Raw genomic sequence first — 19801 nt, forward strand, 5'->3', positions numbered from 1 at the left:
CTCCCCCCTCTCCCTCCCCCCCTCCCCCCTCCCCCTTCCCTCCCCCCTCCCTCCCCCCTCCCTCCCCCCCTCCCTCCCCCCTCCCTCCCCCCTCCCTCCCTCCCCCCTCCCTCCCTCCCTCCCCCTCCCCCCTCCCTCCCCCCTCCCCCCTCCCCCCTCCCTCCCTCCCCCCCTCCCTCCCCCCTCCCTCCCTCCCTCCCTCCTCCCCTCCCTCCCTCCCTCCCTCCTCCCTCCCTCCCTCCCCCTCCTCCCTCCCTCCCTCCCCCCTCCCTCCCTCCCCCTCCCTCCCCCCCCTCCCTCCCCCCCCTCCCTCCCCCCTCTCCCTCCCCCCTCTCCCTCCCCCCTCCCTCCCCCCTCCCTCCCCCTCCCCCTCCCTCCCCCTCCCTCCCCCCTCCCTCCCCCCTCCCTCCCCCTCCCTCCCCCCTCCCTCCCCCTCCCTCCCTCCCCCCTCCCTCCCTCCCTCCCCCCCCTCCCTCCCTCCCTCCCTCCCCCCTCCCTCCCTCCCTCCTCCCTCCCTCCCTCCCTCCCTCCTCCCTCCTCCCTCCTCCCTCCTCCCTCCTCCCTCCCTCCTCCCTCCCTCCCTCCTCCCTCCCTCCTCCCTCCCCTCCCTCCCTCCCTCCTCCCTCCCTCCCTCCTCCCTCCCTCCCTCCCTCCCTCCCTCCTCTCCCTCCCTCCCTCCCTCCTCTCCCTCCCTCCCTCCCTCCTCTCCCTCCCTCCTCTCCTCCTTTTCCCCCCCTCCCCTCCCCCCTCCCCTCCCCCCCTCCCCTCCCCCCCTCCCCCCCTCCCCCCCCTCCCCCCCTCCCCCCTCCCCCCCCTCCCCCCCCTCCCCCCCTCCCCCCCTCCCCCCCCTCCCCCCCCTCCCCCCCCCTCCCTCTCCCCTCTCCTCTCTCCTCCCCCCCCTCCCCCCCCCCTCCCCTCTCCTCCCTCCCCTCTCCTCCCCCCTCCCCTCTCCTCCCCCCCTCCCCCTCCCCCTCCCCCTCCCCCTCCCCCTCCTCTCTCCCTCCCCCTCCCCCTCCTCTCTCCCTCCCCCTCCCCCTCCTCTCTCCCTCCCCCTCCCCCTCCTCTCTCCCTCCCCCTCCCCCTCCCCCTCCTCTCTCCCTCCCCCTCCCCCTCCCCCTCCTCTCTCCCTCCCCCTCCCCCTCCTCTCTCCCTCCCCCTCCCCCTCCTCTCTCCCTCTCCCTCCCCCTCCTCTCTCTCCAGTCTCTCCTTCCCTCCCTCCGCCGGTTGATTTCACAATCTGTTAGTGGTGACTGTCTGCCGGTGACCGTCTTTGTTCAGAGCTGTCGGTTTCCTTGTGTGGGGTTATTTTTTTTCTTTGGGAGTATCTGCCCAGTTCTCTGTCTGTGTTCAGTCCCCTCCCCAACATATTGCGGTATGATTTATGGAGACAGTTTCGGGCTGTGTGGAAAATGCCACGTCCCCGTTCTGAGCTGAGCTCCTCCCGCCTGTGGTGAGGGTCTTCTGACTGACAGCTCGCTCCGTTCATCCAGCACCTGCAGATCCAGCTCTCTCCCAGACCTGCTCCAACACTTGCAGCAGGGAATGGAATGACCTGTCCCAGTGAGAGCACCCGGACACAGTGTCAAAATTACATAGAATTACAAATCATTATAGAATTTACAAGAACAACTCGTGTCTTTAACTAATAAAACATCCCAAGGCGCTTCACATGAGTGATTATCAAACCCGATTTGACACGAGCCACATCAATAGAATCAGAAGTTTACAGCACGGAAGGAGGCCATTCGGCCCATCGTGTCCGCGGGGCCGACACAGAGCTACCCAGCCTAATCCCACTTTCCAGCTCTTGGTCAGTAGCCCTGCAGGTTACAGCACTTCAAGTACTTGTTAAATGCTATGAGGGTTTCTGCCTCTACCACCCTTTCAGGCCGTGAATTCCAGATCCCCACAACCCTCTAACTGAAAATAATTCTCCTCAACTCCCCTCTAATCCTTCCAACAATTACTTTCAATCAATGGCCCCTGGTTGTTGACCCCTTTGCTAAGGGAAATAGGTCCTTCCTATCCACTCTCTCTGGGCCCCTCATTTTATACACCTCAATAATGTTTCCCTCAGCCTCCTGTTCCAAAGAAAACAACCCTAGCCTATCCAATCTTTCCTCATAGCTAAAAGTATCCAGTGCAGACAACATCCTCATAAATCTCCTCTGTACCCTCTCCAGTGCAATCACATCTTTCCTGTAATGTGGTGACCAGAACTGCACACAATACTCTAGCTGTGGCTTAACTAGTGTTTTATACAGTTCAAGCACAACCTCCCTGCTCTTTTACTCTATGCCGCAGCTAATAAAGGCAAATATTCTGTATGCCTTCTTAACCATCTTACCTACCTGTCCTGCTACCTTCACGGATCTGTGGACTTGCACTCCAAGTCCCTCTGTTCTTCTACACTTCTCAGTATCCTATTATTTATTGTGTATTCTCTTGCCTTGTTAGCCCTCCCCAAATGCATTACCTCACACTTCTCTGGATTTAATTCCATTTGCCACTGTTCTGCCCACCTGGCCAGTCCATTGATATCTTCCTCCAATCTACAGCTTTCTTCCTCACTATCAACCACACAGCCAATTCTTGTATCATCTGCATCCTACATTGAAGTCTTAATCATTGATACATACCACAAAAAGCAAGGGACCCAGTACTGAGCCCTGTGGAATCCCACTGGAAACAACCTTCCAGTCACAAAAACACCCATTGACCCTTGGCCCCCTCCTCTTCCTCATTGACACGCTGCCTTTCAGTGACTGCGTCCCTGTCTACCCTGCGTACCCCAGCTCTGCCATCTATTTGACTTTGATTTTGGGTTGCTTGTCGAACATTAAGGTGCAGAGGAGTCACAGTTTCTCCCAACTGACCACCGAGCAGGCTCATTTTCGGCCCTCCCTCACCGCTGACTCCTTCCCTTCCCCCAGCTATCCGCACAGATTGAATCAGACAGTGTGAAGCCCAGGCTGAGCGTCACATCCTACACATCTCCAAGACCACTTGTTTTCATCTCCTCAACGCAGCTCTTCTCCGCCCTTACCTCAGTCCCACCACTGCTGAAACCCTTCTCCATGCTCTTGGCATCTCCAGACTTGATGGTGCGAATGGTCTCCTTGCTGGCCTTCTGTCCTTTTACCTTCTGTGAAACTAAACTTTACCAAACCCGTGATGCCTGTATCCTGCCCCACTTGCCTCATCCTCACTATCCTACAATGCTGCCCCATCCCCATGTATTAAATTTAAGGACCTAGTACTCATTTTGAAATTCCTCTACCCCTATCTCTTTGACCTCATTCAATCTTGCACCTCCTCCCACACCGTGATTCACTGAAACTGGCCTTTTGATCACAATTGCCCCCCCAGTTCACTACCCTGTTAGTTACAGAGTCTTCCGCCCCACTCTCCAACCCCCCCCCCCCAACCCCAACCCCTCGCCCTCTCCCTGCCTCCTTTTCAGCCACGCTTTCAGTTACCCCTCCTCATCTTTCTCCATGGTCAGCATCGATCTTGTATATTTATATTTTGGCAGGGGGATTTTAAAAAATCTTTATATTAGAATAATTAATGAGAAACTGTTTCCGGGGCAGGAGGTCGGTAACCAGAGGTCATAGATTTAAGAAAATTGGCAAAAAAAACAGGTGAGGTGAGGAGAAATTCTGATGTAGAATTGCATAATGTTTACAGCCCAGAAACAGGCCTTTGGGCCCCACGGGTCCGTGCCGGGGTTTATGCTTCACACCAGCCCCCTCCCACCCCTCTCCATCTCACCCCATCACCATATCCTTCTATTCCTTTCTCCCTCATGTGTTTATCCAGCCTCCCCTTAAATGCATCGATACTATTCACCTCAACCCCTCCCTGTGGCAGCGAGTTCCACATTCTCACCACTCTCTGGGTAAAGATGTTTCTCCTGAATTCCCCATTGGATTCATGAGTAACTAACTTATATTTATGACCTCAGTTCTGGACTCCCCCACAAGTGGAAACATCTTCTCTGTGTCTATCCTATCGAACCCTTCATCATTTTAAAGACCTCAATCAGTTCTTCTCTATTTTGGAGAAATGAGCCCCGGCCTGTTCAATCTTTTCTGATCGTTATAACCTCTCAGTTCTGATATCATTCTAGGAAATCTTTTTTTCACCTTCTCCAGTGCCTCGATATCCTTTTTATAATACAGAGACCAGAACGGTTTACAGTGAGTGCGGTCTAACCAAGGTTCTGTACAACTTTAAGAAAACTTCTCTACTTTTCAATTCTATCCCTCTAGAAAGTAAACCCCAGTGCTTTGATTTTTTTTTGATGGCCTTATTAACCTGCACAGCGAGTTGTTGTGATCGGGAACGCGCTGCCTGAAAGGGCGCTGGGAGCAGATTCAATAGTAACTTTCAAACCGGGAATTGGGTAAATTGGTGAAAAGGAACAATGTGCCGGGCTATGGGGAAAGTGCGGGGGGTGAGTGGGACTGATGGGCCGAGTGGCCTCCTGTGCTGTATCATTCTATAAAATTCAGGTTGTTGATGTTCTGTCCTCAGTGCTACCACTGCCTTGTTTAGCCTCGCATTGGGCTGGTCCTTGCAACAGACAAAGTCCCAATGGTCAAACCAGCTGCTGTGTGGGATTGAATGATGTCATCCGCCTCCAGAGATTTGCAGTTACTTCCTGATAGTTTATTCATGATATAAAGCCATTTCTGTCCTTGTGGATTCTCCAGGAGCGGGTCTGGATAAGTCATAACATGTAGAGTGTGCTGTCAGCTGGACCAGAACACACACAATCACAGAAGGAGGCCATTCGGCCCATCGTGCCTCTGCCAGTCTGAGAGCGCGATCCAATCTGTCCCACTCTCCCCTGCTCTTTCCACATAGCCTTGCAATTTTTTTCTCTTCATGTTTCCTTTGGAAAGTAATAATTGAATAATCTTTCACTGCCCTTTCAGGCAGCACGTTCCACATCACAACTCACTGTGTAAAAAATGTTTCCTCATGTTGCCTCTTGTTCTGTTGCCAATCCCCATGTGTCTTCTGGTTACCGACACTCCTGCTAAATAACTTCCATTTAATCATCGAAAAGCTGGTTTCACTTTGCTTCTCTGCTGTCCTAAAGGCCCGTGTCAGGGTCCAGACCAGGGAAGGGTAACTCACTGTAACTGTACAGAAACCCCGTTCACTGTGGCTCACTGGGCAGCACTCTCGCCCCAGGGTCAGGAGGTTGTGGGTTCAAGTCCCAGTCCAGAGACTTGAGCACATAATCTAGGCTGACCCTCCCAGTACAGTACTGAGGGAGTGGAGCATTGTTGGAGGGGCAGTAGTGAGGGAGCGCTGCAGTGTTGGAGGGGCAGTACTGAGGGAGCGCTGCACTGTTGGAGGGGCAGTACTGCGGGAGTGCTGCACTGTTGGAGGGGGAGCGCTGCAGTGTTGGAGACGCAGTATTGAGGGAACGCTGCAGTGTCGGAGAGGCAGTACTGAGGGAGTGTGGCACTGTCGGAGGTGCCATCTTTCAGATGAGACGTTCAACCGAGGCCCCGTCTGCCCTCAATTGGACGTAGAAGATCCCACAGCATTATTTCAAAGAGCATGGGCCAATATTTATCCCTCAGCCACCATCACTAAAAAAAACAGATTAGCAGGCCATTATCACATTGCTGCCTGTGACCCTCAAAGCCTCATTGATAAAATGCAGCATCACTACCAACACCGGGGAGTCCCTGGCCAAAGACCGCCCTAAGTGGAGGAGGAGCATCCAGGAAGGCACTGAGCACCTCGAGTCTCGTCACCGAGAGCATGCAGAAATCAAGCGCAGGCAGCGGAAGGAGCGTGCGGCAAACCAGTCCCACCCACCCTTTCCTTCAACCACTGTCTGTCCTACCTGTGACAGAGACTGTAATTCCCATATTGGACTGTCCAGTCACCTAAGAACTCATATTTAGAGTGGAAGAAAGTCTTCCTCAATTTTGAGGGACTGCCTATCATGATGCTGTCTGTGGGAGCTTGCTGTGCATAACTTGGCTGCTATGTTTCTTGCATTACAACAGTGACAACACTTTAAATGTACTTCATTGGCTGTAAAGCGCTTTGGGACTTCTGTTGGTCTGAGATGAGGAGGAATTTCTTCACTCAGAGGGTGGTGAATCTTTGCAATTCTTTACCCCCAGAGGGCTGTGGATGCTCAGTCTTTGATTATGTTCAAGGCTGAGATCGATAGATTTTTGAACTCTAGGGGAATCGGGCGATATGGGGATCGGGCGGGAAAGTGGAGTTGAGGTTGATGATCAGCCATGATATTGAATGGCTGAGCAGGCACGAAGGGGATGTACGGCTGAATCCTGCTCCTAATTCTTATGTTATTTGGGGGAATTATACAGTGTCTTTAGTACAACTATCAATGGAATCGGGGGAAAACTCTCTACTGGCCGGAGTCATACCGAGCACAAATTAAGATGGTTGTGGTTGTTGGAGGTTAATCATCTCAGCCCCAGGACACGTTGCAGGATTTGGGAGATGCTGTTCGCTGATGACTGCACAGTGATCAGTTCCACTCACAACTCCTCAGATAATGGAGCAGTCTATGCCCACATGCAGCAAGACCTGGATAACATTCAGGCTTGGGCTGATGAGTGGCAAGTAACATTCGCACCACACAAGTGCCAGGCAATGACCATCTCCAACAAGCGAGAGTCTAACCACCGCCCCTTGATATTCAACAGCATTACATCGCCGAATCTCCCACCATCAATATCCTGGGAGTTACCATTGACCAGAAACTTAACTGGACCAACCACATAAATACTGTGGCCACAAGAGTGGGTCAGAGGCTGGGTATTCTGCGGCGAGTGTCTGACCTGCTGACTCCCCAAAGCCTTTCCACCATCTACAAGGCACAAGTCAGGAGTGTGATGGAATACTCTCCACTTGCCTGGATGAGTGCAGCTCCAACAACACTCAAGAAGCTTGACACCATCCAGGACAAAGCAGCCTGCTTGATTGGCATCCCATCCACCACCTTAAACATTCACTCCCTCCACCACCGGCGCACCGTGGCTGCAGTGTGTACCATCTACAAGATGCACTGCAGTAACTCGCCAAGGCTTCTTCGGCAGCACCTCCCAAACCCGCAACCTCTACCACCTAGAAGGAGAAGGGCAGCAGGCGCATGGGAACACCACCACCTCCACGTTCCCCTCCAAGTCACAAACCATCCTGACTTGGAAATATATCGGCCGTTCCTTCATCATCGCTGGGTCACAATCCTGGAACTCCCTCCCTAACAGCACTGTGGGAGCACCTTCACCACACGGACTGCAGCGGTTCAAGAAGACGGCTCACCACCTCCTTCTCAAGGGGCAATTAGGGATGGACAATAAATGCCGGCCTTGCCAGCGACTCCCACATCCCTAAACGAATTTTAATAAAAAACATCTTCAGCCACAGAAACTGGTCTTCTGTCTGCTCCCGTGTCTGGGGCTTGGATCTTCTCTCTCATTCTCTAACTCGTGCTTTGCCTCCTCAGATTAATAACCTGGAGAAATCCATCGCTGCCGCTCACACCTTCCTGCAAAGGAATCCCAAGGATGCTGCAATGCAGAAGAAGATGAATTATTATAAATCCATTCCCGACATTGAGACTTACCTTCTTGATGTGGAAGCCCGGGAGCATGAGGTGAGGCAGGGTGAGGTTAGTGGCTCCAGGCCTAGCTTAGTGTAATTGCTGTGCGCGGGATGTCCCGGTGCGGAGAGAGAGCACCCCCCCCCCCGGAATGCTGTGTCCCAGTATCTCCCCCCCCCCCCCCCCCCCCGAATGCTGTGTCCCAGTATTCCCCCCCCCCCCCCCCCAGGAATGCTGTGTCCCAGTATTCGCCCCCCCCCTCCCCCCCGGAATGCTGTGTCCCAGTACCTCCACCCCCCCCCCTCGAATGCTGTGTCCCAGTATTCCCCCCCCCCCCCCCCCCCAGGAATGCTGTGTCCCAGTATTCGCCCCCCCCCCTCCCCCCCGGAATGCTGTGTCCCAGTATCTCCACCCCCCCCTCGAATGCTGTGTCCCAGTACCTCCACCCCCCCCCCCCTCGAATGCTGTGTCCCAGTATCCCCCACCCCGGAATGCTGTGTCCCAGTATCCCCCACCCCGGAATGCTGTGTCACAGTATCCCCCACCCCGGAATGCTGTGTCCCAGTATCCCCCACCCCAGAATGCTGTGTCCCAGTATCCCCCACCCCGGAATGCTGTGTCACAGTATCCCCCACCCCGGAATGCTGTGTCCCAGTATCTCCCCCCTCCCCACCCCGGGATGCTGTGTCACAGTATCCCCCCCATGCTGGAATGCGGTGCCCCATGACCCTGCGATCCAGGCTCCCGCCCTGGGCTGCCGTGTCCCAGTCGGAAGTTTGGGTGTGTTACTTTCTCGCTGCCCCCGGGCAGCCCATGACGTGTGAGGAGGAGGGAAGGGGAAGTGGGGGTCCTGACCCTGTCGTTCTTTAACTCCCGACAGACCCTGTTCCTGAAGGCCGTGAAGGCTTACAACAGCGGGGATTTCCGCAGCAGTATAACGGACATGGAGCACGCACTCCCCGAGTATTACAGAGTGTATCAGGAGTGCATCAATGGCTGTGAAGAATCGGTTGACGTCACCGAGTTCAAGGACTTTTACCCGGCAGTGGCAGGTGAGTGATATCCCAAACTCAACCTTTCCTGACAGTTTAGCTGGGCTCCGCACCAGGTGGGCAGTACCCGCTGGCCTTTATAGCCTTATTTTTTGGCCCCGTTAGACACTGAGCGCAAGCAGTTCATTCACTGCTCTAATTTCTGTTGTGTGCTGGACCTGCCCCATTTATATTTATATTGTGAGCTATTTTTGGCAAAAAAGCAGCCCGCTTGATCGGCACCCCATCCACCACCTTCAACATTCACTCCCTCCACCACCGGCGCACCGTGGCTGCAGTGTGTGCCATCTACAAGATGCCCTGCAGCAACTCGCCAAGGCTTCTTCGGCAGCACCTCCCAAACCCGCGACCTCTACCACCTAGAAGGACAAGGGCAGCAGGCGCATGGGAGCACCACCACCTCCACGTTCCCCTCCATAGTCTAAAAATTAGAGCCAGACCTTTCAGGAGTGAAATTAAGAAACACTTCTACACACCAAGGGTAGTAGAAGTTTGGAACTTTCTTCCGCAAATGCCAATTGATGCTAGCTCAATCATTCATTTTAAATCGGAGATTGATAGCCTTTTGTTAACTTTTGTTAACCAAACATATTAAGGGATATAGAAACATAAAAATTTACAGTGCAGAAGGAGGCCATTTCGGCCCCTCGTGTCCGCACCGGCCGACAAAGAGCCTAAAGGTTGCATACAAACCCATGAACAATAACGGAAAGACAGAGCACCAGCCCAATCAGTCCGCCCCACACCACTGCAACACCTCTTATACTAAAAACATCTACACTCCACCCCAACCGGAGCCATGTGATCTCCTGGGAGAGGCAAAAACAAGATTAAAAACCCCAGGCCAATTTAGGGAGAAAAAAATCTGGGAAAATTTCTCTCCGACCCATCCAGGCGATCAAAACTAGTCCAGGAGATCACCCCGGCCGTATTCGATTCCCTGCGGTACTTACCATTATATCTGCAGCATCCAACAAAAGGTCATCCAATCTAATCCCAATTACCAGCTCTAGGTCCGTAACCCTGCAGGTTATGGCACTTTAAGTGCCCATCCAACCATCTCTTAAAAGTGGTGAGGGTTTCTGCATCCACCACTCTTCCATGCAGTGAGTTCCAGATCCCCACAACCCTCTGAGTAAAGAATCCCCCCTCAAATCCCCTCTAAACCTTCCACCAATCACCTTAGAACTATTCCCCCTTGTAATAGCCACCTCCACCAATGGAAATAGACCCTTACTATCCACTATGTCCAGGCCCCTCAAAAGGTGGGTATGAACACAAGAAATAGGAGCAGGAGTAGGTCATTTGGCCCCTCGAGCCTGCTCCGCCATTCAATAAGATCATGGTTGATCTGATCTTGGTCTTAACTCCACTTCCCTGCCCATTCTCCATAATCCCTGTCTCCCTTATCGTTCAAGAATCTTAAATATATTCAATGACCCAGCCTCCACAGCTCTCTGAGGTAGAGAATTCCAAAGATTCACGACCCTATAAGAGAAGAAATTCCTCCTCCTCTCAGTTCTAAATGGGCGACCCCTTATTGTGAAACCGTGCCCCCTAGTTCTAGATTCCCCCACGAGGGGAAACATCCTCTCGGCATCTACCCTGTCAAGCCCCCTCAGAATCTTATACGTTTCAATAAGATCCCCTCTCGTTCTTCTAAACTCCAATGAATATAGGCCCAACCTACTCAACCTATCTTCATAAGACAACTCCTTCATCTCCGGAATCAACCGAGTGAACTTTCTCTGAACAGCCTTCAATGCAAGTATATCCTTCCTTTAAATAAGGAGACCAAAACTGTACGTGGTACTCCAGGTGTGGCCTCACCAACGCCCTGTACAGTGTAGCAGGACTTCTCTGCTTTTATACTCATCGGTGAGACACCGTGAACAAACATCAGTCCTTTCAGATGCAGGAACTTACCTGGTTCCCGTTCCACGTGTTTCCCCTGTATACCTCACTTTCCCTCCTGGTTCTGCGATTGTGCCTCAGGTGGTATTGAGGGGTCTCCTGCATCTTGCCATTCTCTGCTCACAGATCACTACGTGGAAACGCTGAGGTGCAAAGTGAAATGTGATCAGATTCTGACCCCCAATGTCGGGGGATTCTTCGTGGAGAAGTTTGTCGCGACCATGTACCATTACCTGCAGTTTGCCTACTACAAACGTGAGTATACCCGATTAATGACACGCAGCAACAGACCGACACCAAGCAACACTCGCACACTCCGACTCACTCACTCAGACTCGCGCACTCACTCACTCACTCACTCACGCGCACAGGCACAGACATAACATGCACACGCGTGCTCCCACTCGCACACCAACATACACTTACTCTCTCACATAGATGTAGAGCAACACTCGCACACAGACACAGATTAGCATTTGTACACACTCTCACACTTGCACGCATTCTTGCAGACACAGAGCAACACAGTCTCGCTCTTATGGAGACACACTGTCTGACTCCTGTACAGATCGCAGAACCACTTTGTTCCCTTTTACCAGTTAACTTGTTTCTCTGGACCTGCCTGTGTTTGTCTGTCCATCTCTACCTCTCTCTGCCTGTTGCTGCTACTCTACCTTTTCTCTCTGCCTGGTTGTACGAGTATATTTCTTTCTCTGTCTCTCTTTTTCACTCTCTCCCCCTTTCTGTGTGTGACTATGTCTGTATATCTCTATTTCTGGCCATGTCGGAACCTGTCATTTTCTGTCTGTCTCTGCCTGAGTGTGTGTGAGAGTCTGTCTCTGCCTGTTTAATTGTGTTGGTGTGTGTGTCTGTCTCCCGCCCCAGCCCACCCCAGGACGAGTCTCTCTGACTGCCCCCTGGTATTCTGTGCTGTGTCCACCATGTTTCCTGTCACTGGCTCAGAGAGGCTGGCTCCATTCCCCGTTACAGTGAAGATACCAAACCCACACAGGTAGCTGGTGCTGATGTCTCTCCATCTGTGTGTGTGTGTGAAAACTTTTGCTGTTTCTCTTCAATTCCCTTCGGACGCTGTTTACACTGGATGTGGTTGACTTTTGTGGTGATGCGTTGAGCGATTACCCGAGGATTCGCCGTGGCCTCTTCCAATTAAAGGGGCAACACCAACTTCTCAAAGTGCGGCGCAAATTCCACAGGCCTGAATCGAGGCCTTGGAAAGCAGCCAGTGCCTGAGGAGCTGCACCCTGACACCGATATACAGGGTACCAATGTTCCTTTTAAATGGTTTTTTGTGTGCGTGGCCCCTTTAAGGGGCTGTGCAGCCCATTTAGAATTCCGTACGTGCGTGGTTTTCCTGTTTAAAAGCTGGCGAGCCGATGGTGCGGGAGCTGCAGAGCGCTGCGTGAGCGCGCAGCTTAAAGGTACATTGCAGGGCAGTGGTTATGTTACTGGATGATTAATGCAGAGGCCAGGACTAATAATTTGCAGAGAATGGGAGTTCAAATCCCACCAGGGCAGTTTGAGAATTTGAATTCTGTTTAAATAAAAAGCTGGGATCAGTAAAAAGCCCAGCAGCTCCTGGAAAAACCGAGTTAAGGCACCTATCTCATTGAATGTCTTCCGGATGAGACGTTCAACTGAGGCCCCGTCTGCCCTCTCCCTCGGGTGGGCGTAAAAGATCCCATTGCACTATTTCGAGGAGGAAGTGCAGGGCAGTTATCCCCGGCATCCTGGGGCCAATATTTATTCCTCGATCAACATAACAAAAACAGATTTTCTGCTCATTATCATCTTGCTGTTTGTGGGAGCTTGCTGTGCGCAAATTGGATGCCGCGTTTCCCACATTACAACAGTAACTTCACTTCAAAAGTACTTCATTGGCTGTAAAGCGCTTTGGGGCGTACGGTGTCATTGAAGGTGCTGTAGAAATGCAAGTCTGTCTTTCTAATTGCGGAGCAGATTCGAGGGGCTGAATAGCCGCCTCCTGTTCCTATAAATAAAAAATGTCACGTATTGGGAGAAAATGCAAGGATTAACTCTTGCCTTGTTTCACAGTGAACGATATTAAGAACGCAGTGTCCTGTGTGGCCACCTATATGCTCTTTGACCCAGAAGATGAAATCATGCAGCAGAACCTGGTGTATTATCGGTTTTACCGAGAGCAATGGGGCCTCCAGGAAGAAGATTTCCGACCTCGCGATGTGAGTATAAAGCTGAGGGAGCGCTGCACTGTCGGAGGGGCGGTACTGAGGGAGCGCCGCACTGTCGGAGGGGCGGTACTGAGGGAGCGCTGCGCTGTCGGAGGGGCGGTACTGAGGGAGCGCTGCACTGTCGGAGGAGCCGCCTTTGATATGAGACATTAAACCGAGGCCCCTGTCTGCTTGTTCCAATGGTTCAGGTTAAGAAAGAAAGCGCTTGCATTTATGTAGTGCCTTTCACGACCTCGGGATATCGCACAACATTTTACAGCCAAAGAAGTACATTTGAAGTGTAGTCACTGTTGTAATATAGGAAATGCAGCAGCTGATTTGCGCACAGCATGCTCCCACAAACAGCAATCAGAAAAGCAGGTAGGCTGTGTATAGTGATATTGGTTGAGGGATAAATATTGGCCAGGACATCGAGGAGAAGGTCCACCCAAGAGGGCAGACAGGACCTCCGTTTAACGTCTCACCCAAAAGACGGCACCTCCGACAGTGCAACACTCCCTCAGTACTGACACTGGAGTCTCAGCCGAGATTTTGTGCTCCAGTTCCTGCAGTGGGACTAGAATCCACAACCACCTGACTCAGAGGTGAGAGTGCTACCCACTGAGCCACGGGTGACAAAGATAGTGTTTGGAGTTATCCCGGTATCCTGACCCACACCAAACACTGTCAAGGCATTGGCTTGCTGTGTGCAAAAAAACATAATGCAGTGATGAGTGAGATGCCTTGGAATGTGTCTGAGATGCGATAAGGTGCTATATAAATGCAAGTTTATCTTTAAAACTGCAGGCGTCCTAAACACCGTGAGATTTAGTAAGCCTGGCGTCTTCTGTTGTATTTGGTGAATGAACATCTTTCTCTCTCGGTTCTTGCTGCCGTCCCTTCGTTCTGCGATGTTCATTCACCGCGGCACCACCAGAGGGAGCCAGAGCTTTTAGTAGTGAATTCCTGGAGACACGATTTTAACGGGAGGGTTTCCACTGGGAAAGCCCATAATATCCTGTCCATTGTGAAAAACACGACAGAAAAATGCCCCTCCTCCCCCCCCCCCCCCCCAACTTTCTGCCCCTCCTCTCCTGAAGGTGCTGCCTCACCAATCAGCAGTTCCTCAGTTGTAAGTCTAGTCGATGAGCGTCCCTGTGCTATTCGACCACAAAAGGCATCACCGCCAAGCACAATTCCGTCACCAGCTGATCCAGGTGCCGATTGGTCAGGCGATGGCGCAGGTTCCACGATCGATTCGGTGATTGAAAAGCCAGGCAGTGAAATGCTGGTGTTCTGTGGCCTGGTTTAGACTGTTTCCCACATGGAGGGTGAGAGGAGGCTGGTATGTGTAACCCTGGCATGGACCAGTTGAGCCGAATGGCCTGTTTCTGTGCCGTACACTTGGTGCAGTGGGATAGAGTTCCTCTTTGGCACAAATTGCATTGTTTTCAGAAGTGATTTTTTTTTTTGCTCAAGTTTCTACTCAAATTAATTTCCATTTCGACGAACATAAAATCCTTCGAGCCAGTGCAATCGGACAGCGGTTTACAATATAACTTTTTTTTGCAGTAAAGGATATTCCTTGATGTATTTGAGAGTTTTAACCTGGAGCAGTTTTATAAATACCGTTGAAAATGGGTTTCTCTCAAAAAATCAGTATTTTAATCCGAGTCTAGTCCCCTCTCCTGTGAGTAAACCGATTTAAAATCACAGACAATAACTTTAAAAAGACCATACTGAACCATTTACTCGTTTCATTGGTGTGCAGCAGTCAGTTAGTAAATTAATATTTTTTGTTTTAAAATTTGAAAACATACCAATAAGGGCCTTTGCGCATAAAAACCAGCTTCATTTGCCGGGGCGGGGACTGGCCACCGCCGCAATGAATTCCAGCTGGGGGCGGGGCTGGCTTCCAGCGTGATGACCTTTAAACCGGCGCAAGAGGAGACGGAAATTCAATTTGCGGCGAGCATAACTGAAATTCCGCAATCTGTTGCGCTGGTTTGGTCAATTGCGGGTGAATTGCGCCGAAAAAAAACAGTGCAACCTGGCGGAAACTGCAGGCCCCTGTACACAGTGTGTCCGTGTGACCAGCCTACACATGTCCCGTCTTACACGGGGGGCAGGGGGGGAGCTGGACACCAGAGTACACAGCTCTACCTCCCTACCCCCTCACTCCTCGCCCCCTCACTCCCTGATCTGCAGCTCTGCCCCCTCTCCCCCCACCCCCCGATCTGCAGCTCTCCCCTCTCGCCCCCATTAAGACACAGGTTATTGTTCAGCAGACATCACTCGCATCTCTGGCTACCATTTCATATCAGAATAATTCTCCAGTTTATATTACATTTATTTAGGTTAATTTGCAAACCTCAGAGTTAAGTTACTCGGAACTCGTCACCGCGACAAAGAAGGGAAATGGATTAATTTTAGTGAGTGACTGAACTGTTTGGAACCGGAAGGTTGTGGGTCCCACACCAGTGGTTTATAAAGGTTTGGTGTAACTTGCTTTTATATGCTCTGCCTCTATGTATAAAGCCCAGGTTCCCGTGCACTTTGTTAACAGCCTGTTGGGGTCAGTTATTGATCGTTTTCGGAAGTTGCCGATGTTGGGTGTCGGCTGGCGATGTTGGGTCACCCTTTCCTCCTTTCGGTAACTGCTCTGTCCTTTCCTCTTTGTTTGCAGGATGCTCACCTCTACTATAACCAGACTCAGCTACAGAACGAGTTACTGGACTATGCAGACAACTTCCTGCACTCGGACGATGAGGTAAGTTTTGTGGGTTGATTGTGAAAACATTTCTAATCAGAAGATGTTTAAAAGGTTTTGCTGTGCTTTCTAGGAACCTATGAACAGGAGGAGGCCATTCAGCCCCTCGAGCCTGTTCCGCCATTCAATCAGATCATGGCTGATCTGTATCTTAACTCCATCGACCTGCCTTTGCTCCATAGCCCTTAATACCCTCACCCAACAGAAATCTATTCATCTCAGTCTTGGCCCCACCAATTACAGCATTTTGGGGGAGAGAGTTCCAGATTCCCACTGCCCTTTATATAAAGAAGTGCTTCTTTACATCACCCCTGAACGGCCTGGCTCTAATTTTAAGATTATGTCCCCTTGTTCTGGACTCCTCCCACCAAAGGAAATCCTTTATTTACCCTATCAACTCTTTTAACATGTTAAGCACCTCGATCACATCTTCTGAGCTCAAGAAAATACAAAACATTGAAACTTGCTAAAATGCTTCAGTCGTTTTTAGTTTTTTAATTCTTTTCAGCATTGTTGGAGAGGCAATACTGAGGGAATGCTGCACTGTCGGAGGGGCAGTACTGAGAGAGTGCTACACTGTCGGAGGAGCAGTACTGAGGGAGTGCAGCACTGTTGGAGGGGCAGTACTGAGGGAGTGCTGCACAGTTGGAGGGGCAGTACTGAGGGAGCGCTGCACTGTCGGAGGGGCAGTACTGAGGGAGTGCTGCACTGTCAGAGGGGTAGTACTGAGGGAGCGCCGCACTGTCGGAGGGGCAGTTCTGAGGGAGCGCTGCACTGTTGGAGGGGTAGTACTGAGGGAGCGCTGAACAGTTGGTACTGAGGGCGTGCTGCACTATCGGAGGGGCAGTACTGAGGGAGCGCTGCACAGTTGGAGGGGCAGTACTGAGGGAGCGCTGCACAGTTGGAGGGGCAGTACTGAGGGAGCGCTGAACAGTTGGAGGGGCAGTACTGAGGGAGCGCTGAACAGTTGGAGAGGCAGTACTGAGGGAGTGCTGCATAGTTGGAGGGGCAGTTCTGAGGGAGCACTGCACTGTTGAAGGCGTAGTACTGAGGGAGTGCTGCACTGTCGGAGGGGCAGTACTGAGGGAGTGCTGCACTGTCGGAGGGGCAGTACTGAGGGAGTGCTGCACTGTCGGAGGGGCAGTACTGAGGGAGTGCTGCACAGTTGGAGGGGCAGTACTGAGGGAGTGCTGCACTGTTGGAGGGGGTAGTACTGAGGGAGCGCCGTACTGTAAGAGGGGCAGTACTGAGAGAGCGCTGCACTGTCGGAGGTGCTGTCTTTCGGATGAGACGCTAAACCGAGACGCTGTCCTCTCAGGTGAACATAAAAGATCCCATGGCACTATTTGAAGAACAGCAGGGGAGTTATTCCCAGTGTCCTGGGCCAATATTTATACCTCATTCAACATCACTAAAACAGATTATCTGGTCATTATCATTTTGCTGTCTGTGGGAGCTTGCTGTGCGTAAATTGACTGCTGCATTTCCCACATTACATCAGTGACTACACTTCAAAAGTCCTTCATTGACTGTTGAGTGCTTTGCGATGTCCTGAGGTTGCGAAAGACGCTATAGAAATACATGTTCTTTTTTTCTTGTCCCACACACACCGTTTTATATTCCACACTTTCTGTAGCCAAGTTTTTTTTATTGCTCCTAATGTTGAGTTAAACAGGGAGGAAAGAGTGAGGCGTCTTTGTCGTTGTGTTGCGTTGAGCGCGAGAGTCGGGGATGAAAGGCAGCCTCCCGTGACTCTCACTTTCCAATGTTGTTGACAGATGGAAGTGTCGGACGAGACGGTTTTGGACAGTCAGGCGACAATAACCGATGAAGAGTTTGAGGGGCAAGGGGATTACGAGGAGAACATCCTCGCAGACTGGTGGCAGGAGCCGAAACAGAAAGGAGATCTGGACGACACGTCTAATTAGGCTTGGACTGAACATTGCGCCTGATACATCAGTCACTGCTGTGTGTGGCCACCACACCTCGGTGTGGTACCCAAAGAGTACGAGTTGAGAGAGAAATTTGCGTGTTTAAATGTGTCTGCAATTTTTTACATTGGGCAGGGAGCGATGGGATGAGAGAGCGAGAGCACAAGTACAGGTGGGGCGCTGGAGTTGGAAGAAACTGTTTTCGAGCGTGACTGGTATCGTTGTAGCCTCCACAGTCTGAATCCTTGCTCCCCCCAATCTCTGATCTGTAAACAAGGTTCAACACAGGAAAACCAGCACTGGCGATCTCGAGATGCAACGGAAGTGTCACTCACGTCTCCCAAGTTACATTTCCTCAATGTTGGTGCTGTTATGACTCCCATTGCGCTCGCCTACAATCGACCTCACTCTCCAAAATCTTACCTTTTTATTAACGATATAAATTAATTCTTTTCCACTCAAGCCATTCCACATCACACGCGGCCCACTGTGAAGGACACCAGAACTGTTTCTGACCTGGGTCTCTGGTCTGTCGCATTGTCCGCACTGAGGGCAGTTCAGGGATTTGATTTGGGCTCCACAGTGACTTAGCTGGGCTGGGATGGGTCGGGTCTGCCCAGCAGACTGTGGGTTCGGGTGGTGTTCATGGTACGGGTCTCTGAGACCAACCTGAGATATGACGGGGTCAGAAGCTTGAGGGGGTTGGAGGTGAATGACTGACCTTCTGGCCTTCTATAGTCTCCAGGGGGACGGTAGTGTAGTGGTTATGTTGTATACAGAGGCCCCGACTACTAATTCAGAGAACGCAAATCTTCCACATGGCAGTTTGAGAATTTTAATTCAGTTTTGGAAATCTATAACTAAAAAGCAGGAATCAATAAAGTGACTGTCAAGCTCTCGGATTGTCGTAAAAGCCCAACTGGTTCACCACTGTTCTTCAGGGAAGGAAATCTGCCGCTCATACCCGGTCTGGCTGATATGTGACTCCAGTCCCTCAGCAATGTGGTTGACTCTTAACTGTTCTTGAATTGGCCCAGCGAGACACTCCGTTGTATCACCAGCACCTCGGGGGAAACAGGGACAGGCAATAAATGCCAGCGACACCCACATCCCGAGTTTTTTTTAAAATAAGTCTCTGACTGGGTAAGGATCCTGGGATTCATCCAAACTCCAGCCGGCTTCCATTTTATAACAAGGAGCTGGGTATTAACCTTGCCTCCATTCACCAATTTGTGGTTTTGTTAATATAATGGGGAGTTGAGGGTCAAATAGTGACACTACGGTACAGTATTCTGTCTGAAAATGTTCCTACCCAGCAGTCCTGTCCGAGCCCATTGCTGTAATATACTGTGCCAGGGCATCTACCCACAGAATGATACAGCAGCGAAGGAGACCATTTTGCCCATCGTGCCTGTGCCAGCTCTGTGAAATCAGTCCCACTCCCCCTGCTCTTTCCCCCACAGCCCGGCGCATTTTTTCCCCATCGAGTATCCAATTCCCTTTTATATTTGTGTCAGTTATTCGCCACAGAGCAAGTTCCTTAGCTTGTACCCTGAGAGAGGTGCAGGCTGAGGCCAAGGAGGAGCACTGCCTGGTGGATGGTGGGGAGCCAGGCTGATGTACAACACACTGACCTTTCAGGCGGTAACACACAGCGAGAGTGTAATTACTGGGGCTGGTGACACAGCGACAACCATTGATCTGAATGGCCCCCCACAGACTCCCTCTTTCTCTGAGCTGTGACTCAAGGATTCCTGGACACGTCCTGTCTTGTGGGATCAGACGAGATCGGATAATCTGTGACCCACAGCAAAATAACCTGTTTTCACCCAACTCCAATATTTTTTATACTCAATAAATGAAAAGTGTTGAAAGAAAATGGGGGAAAGAAACCCTTGATTTAATTCCCCAATTATTTCTCTCTCTGGTCTTGCTCACAGTGTTCTGGAGATTAATCTTCGATTCCTAGGAACTTCAGCACAATCCTAGAGGATTGGGAACCCTGGGCTTGGTGTAGGGTGGGAATGAAAGGGTTGGCTTTGTGAAGTGGAAGGGGATGACGGACTCTCACACCCTGCTCAGCCTTCCGATGCCCGTTAGCTGCGGAGTTTATATTAATTTAATAAAAGTCAGATTCTGTATTTTCAAATGCAGCATTTGGTCCAACTTCTGTTCTCCGAGTCAAAATGGGGAACTTCTGCCTGCATCTCATTCTTGGACCATTCGGCGCAAGACTCACTTTCCCACATTTCCCTCCCCACCATTCCTTGCCCAGAGATGCTGACTCTTGCTGGGGTACGGATCCCACAACCCCCCCC

General features: G+C 51.3%; 1 protein-coding gene across 1 annotated transcript in view; it reads left to right on the top strand.

Annotated features, from left to right (window-relative positions):
* Nucleotides 1–19362, top strand: part of LOC139233643 (endoplasmic reticulum protein SC65-like) — a 22194-nt gene extending 2832 nt beyond the window's left edge. Inside the window, exons 2-7 of the mRNA XM_070864054.1 lie at nucleotides 7514–7663; nucleotides 8490–8661; nucleotides 10702–10830; nucleotides 12649–12794; nucleotides 15469–15552; nucleotides 17331–19362. Of these exons, the coding sequence (XP_070720155.1) occupies nucleotides 7514–7663; nucleotides 8490–8661; nucleotides 10702–10830; nucleotides 12649–12794; nucleotides 15469–15552; nucleotides 17331–17480 (831 nt within the window). The 3' untranslated portion in view covers nucleotides 17481–19362. The remainder of the gene's footprint in view (nucleotides 1–7513; nucleotides 7664–8489; nucleotides 8662–10701; nucleotides 10831–12648; nucleotides 12795–15468; nucleotides 15553–17330) is intronic.
* Nucleotides 19363–19801: the final 439 nt, after the last annotated feature.

This window comes from Pristiophorus japonicus, chromosome 21, assembly GCF_044704955.1.
Source record: "Pristiophorus japonicus isolate sPriJap1 chromosome 21, sPriJap1.hap1, whole genome shotgun sequence".
Taxonomy (NCBI): Eukaryota; Metazoa; Chordata; class Chondrichthyes; family Pristiophoridae; genus Pristiophorus; species Pristiophorus japonicus.